A 3,264-nucleotide genomic window follows, 5' to 3' on the forward strand; every position below is an offset into this window, starting at 1 on the left:
TGGGAGGTTACAGGTGGGCGGACTTACTGTATGCAATAATAAAAGACAGAATATAGTTAAAGGATATGTGACAAAAATTGAAAATATGCAAATTTGACCCCAATGTCAATTTTTGGCCAATATATCCATTTGTGGATTGCGAGAAGTAACTCATTTTGTCAGCACGCCTCACATAATATGCTTTAGAAGTATAATATGTATTTTTCCACACAGGGTTCAAGGACGGGATCTCCTCGTGTGACATGAGTTCAGAGTAGGCGGAGGATTCTTGTGACCTGATCTAGTTGTTGGACGAGCTCGCTGGGAGTGCAGGATGGCGTCCGAGGGCGGGCAAACAGCGTTCAAGAACGCCGGTCTGGAGACTCCAGATGTCGTGGTCATCATTGTGTTCATCATTCTCTGCCTCATGGTCGGAATCTGGGTAATGATGAGAATAATTACAATAATGATAATAATAATGATAATAATAATAATGATAATAATAATGATGATAATAATAATAACAAAAGTAATAATGATAATAATAATAATAATAATAATAATAATAATGATAATAAATAATAATAACAATAATAGTAATAATAATAATAATAATAATAATAATAATGATAAAAATAACAATAATAATGGCAATAATAATGATAATAATAATGATAATAATAATAATAATAATAATAATAATAATAATAATAATAATAATAATAATAATAATAATAATAATAATAATAACACGCCCACACACACGGACTGTTTTCATTCAGACGAGGCACAGAACAACTATTATAGAAATAACGCGAAATGGTTATAAAGGATAGGCCCGTAGGAACAGAAAATGCTTAAGATGTCTTTTGAAGCTATCAAGTGTTCTTGTTTGTCTCAGTTCCATGCGTAATCTATCCCTCATAAATGGACCAAGATATGAGAAAGATCTCCGTACATAACCCATAGACTTCAATAATTGGTCACTGTTACGCTCAAGGCGGCTATCCCGACAAATGCTGTTTTGAGAAAATGGAAGGTAAAGCTTTTGGCCCTTGTTCAGTTTCTTTATAAGACAAGGAGTGTTTTCTCTATAACCAAACAAATATACACACCAATGAAACCAAACATCTCCTTTAGGTAGGGCAATGCCCACTTTTGGTGTAAGTCAAGATATCTAGAAGCCCCCAAATCTGAGTTTAGCCCCGCTTGTTCTTAAAAGCGACCAATGACAATAATAATAATAATAATAATAATAATAATAATAATAATAATAATAATAATAATAATAATAATAATAATAATAATAATAATAATAATAATACGTACAACAGTAACATAAATCGTTGTGTTCTGACTAAAAGAAAATCACTCGAAATATTAATAGAAATAAGGTTTAGGTAAGACGTTTTTCTGGGGATGGGGGATTGTTGTGTGTTTGTATATATATATATATATATATATGTATGTGTGTATGTATGTGTGTGCGTGTTTTTTAGGGGGAGAGGGTTGTTGGGTTTTTTAACGTTAAATATAAGCGCCCTCGGTAACCAAAGAGCAATACCATAGATGAAACATATAAAAAAAGGTATTTTCCCCAAGTATTTTCTGACGTACCGTAAAGAAAACAGAGTGCATGGTAATATCCAAAAAGGCAGCAAATCCTAGGTGTAATCTCATTAGCAACGGTGAAAAGATCAAACAAGTCCAACAGTTTAAATACCTGGGATATATGATAACATCTGATGCCAAATCTTCCACAGAAATAAAAAGGAGAACTGCAATGGCTAAGGCTAGCTTCAATAAAATGAGCCCAATCCTGAAAAACAGAAGCATATCAATGAACACCAAAATGAAAGTCCTGAAATGCTATGTTTGGTCAACCCTTCTATATGGCTGTGAATGCTGGACAATCACTAAAGACAGTGAAAATAGAATAGAGGCAACAGAAATGTGGTTTCTTAGGAGACTGCTAAGAGTATTGTGGAAGGAAAAGAAATCAAATGAGGTAGTGCTTGATGAAGCCCACGTGGGACACTCAATGTTAAAAACAATCAGGAAACGACAAATGCAGTTTTTGGGACACCTGAATAGACATAAGAGTCTTGAACATCTAGCTCTCACTGGCAAAATTGAAGGCAAGCGAGGCAGGGGTAGGCCCAGAACAACATACTTAGGCAACCTAAACAAATGGGTAACAGGGAAAGATCAGGGAAACGAAGCTTTTCTGAGAGCATCCGAGCAAAGGAATGAATGGAAAATCATGATCGCCGATGTCTGTCGCAGAACTGGCACTGGATGATGATGATTTTCTGACGGGTAATAAATAGAAGAGACGTCACAACCCAGGTAAATAGGGACATTTCCTTCTGTGACTCAAAATGATGAGGGATCTTTCTTGTGGTAAAGGTTACGATCGTTAAGGCTAGACAACATGATTGGCTCATTGGGATTGATATTTTGATTAAAATAAAACTTTTTAACTAACTCCTGTAAATCATGATATGTGAGGCAACGTGGTGGAATCAGGCGCTCGTCAAAATACAGAAATCGGACAAAAGGCATTTTTCCACCAGTTTGGAAATTTTTTATCAAAGTTTGTTTTTTGGCTCTACCTCTTTTATGTCCATATAAAAACATATTTCAAAGTGGATTTTACTGGAAACCATTGATTACAGGCTCAAAATATGTCATTTGCTATTTTAAAGGACTCTTTAGCAACTGGAGTTACCAAACATTGGCGGTCATTTTCATGCTAATTTCATCCCTGAAACCTTACTTCCTTCAATTGCAAATATCGCGAGTTCTGTTCAAGATAGATGGATATTTATTTAATTGGAAACGAGGCAAATAAATCAGGTTTTAGATGATACCAATAACTCTACATGCCCAAAAATTGACGAGTGCCTGATTCCACCGCATTGTGACACATTATAATTGTTCCTTTGATTTTTTGCTATTTTTTGTTCCAATACAGTTTCTATCTATTGCTCGGATAGGACCACAAAAGGAGACGATATAGTTTCATAGTGCTATTTTCTTTTGGGGTCAACGATTGTGTGTGGTTCTGCAGAAGACATTAGCTTCATTAAAAAATAAATTATATCTTTTGTCTTAACTTCAGTACAACACATTGGTTTATACAAACAGTATGGATAAGCTCAATAGAGAAATATACAGTGTTAAAAACCTTCTAAACGATATTGTACGTTAACTCTCTCGAGTTCACGCCCTTGTATATCGACCGATATCGGTCGATGGCCGGTGGGCCCAGAGCGAAGCCGG

The 3,264-nt window shown here is 35.1% G+C and overlaps 1 protein-coding gene across 1 annotated transcript in view; it reads left to right on the plus strand.

The window, feature by feature from the left end:
- Positions 1-213: 213 nt before the first annotated feature.
- LOC101851934 (sodium/glucose cotransporter 4) overlaps positions 214-3,264 on the plus strand; it is a gene marked incomplete at both ends in the record, with an annotated part of 29,641 nt that continues 26,590 nt past the window's right edge. The window contains 1 exon segment of the mRNA XM_013080180.1: positions 214-421. Within this exon segment, the coding sequence (XP_012935634.1) occupies positions 314-421 (108 nt within the window).

Source organism: Aplysia californica, unplaced genomic scaffold, assembly GCF_000002075.1.
Source record: "Aplysia californica isolate F4 #8 unplaced genomic scaffold, AplCal3.0 scaffold00077, whole genome shotgun sequence".
In the NCBI taxonomy this organism is placed as follows: Eukaryota; Metazoa; Mollusca; class Gastropoda; order Aplysiida; family Aplysiidae; genus Aplysia; species Aplysia californica.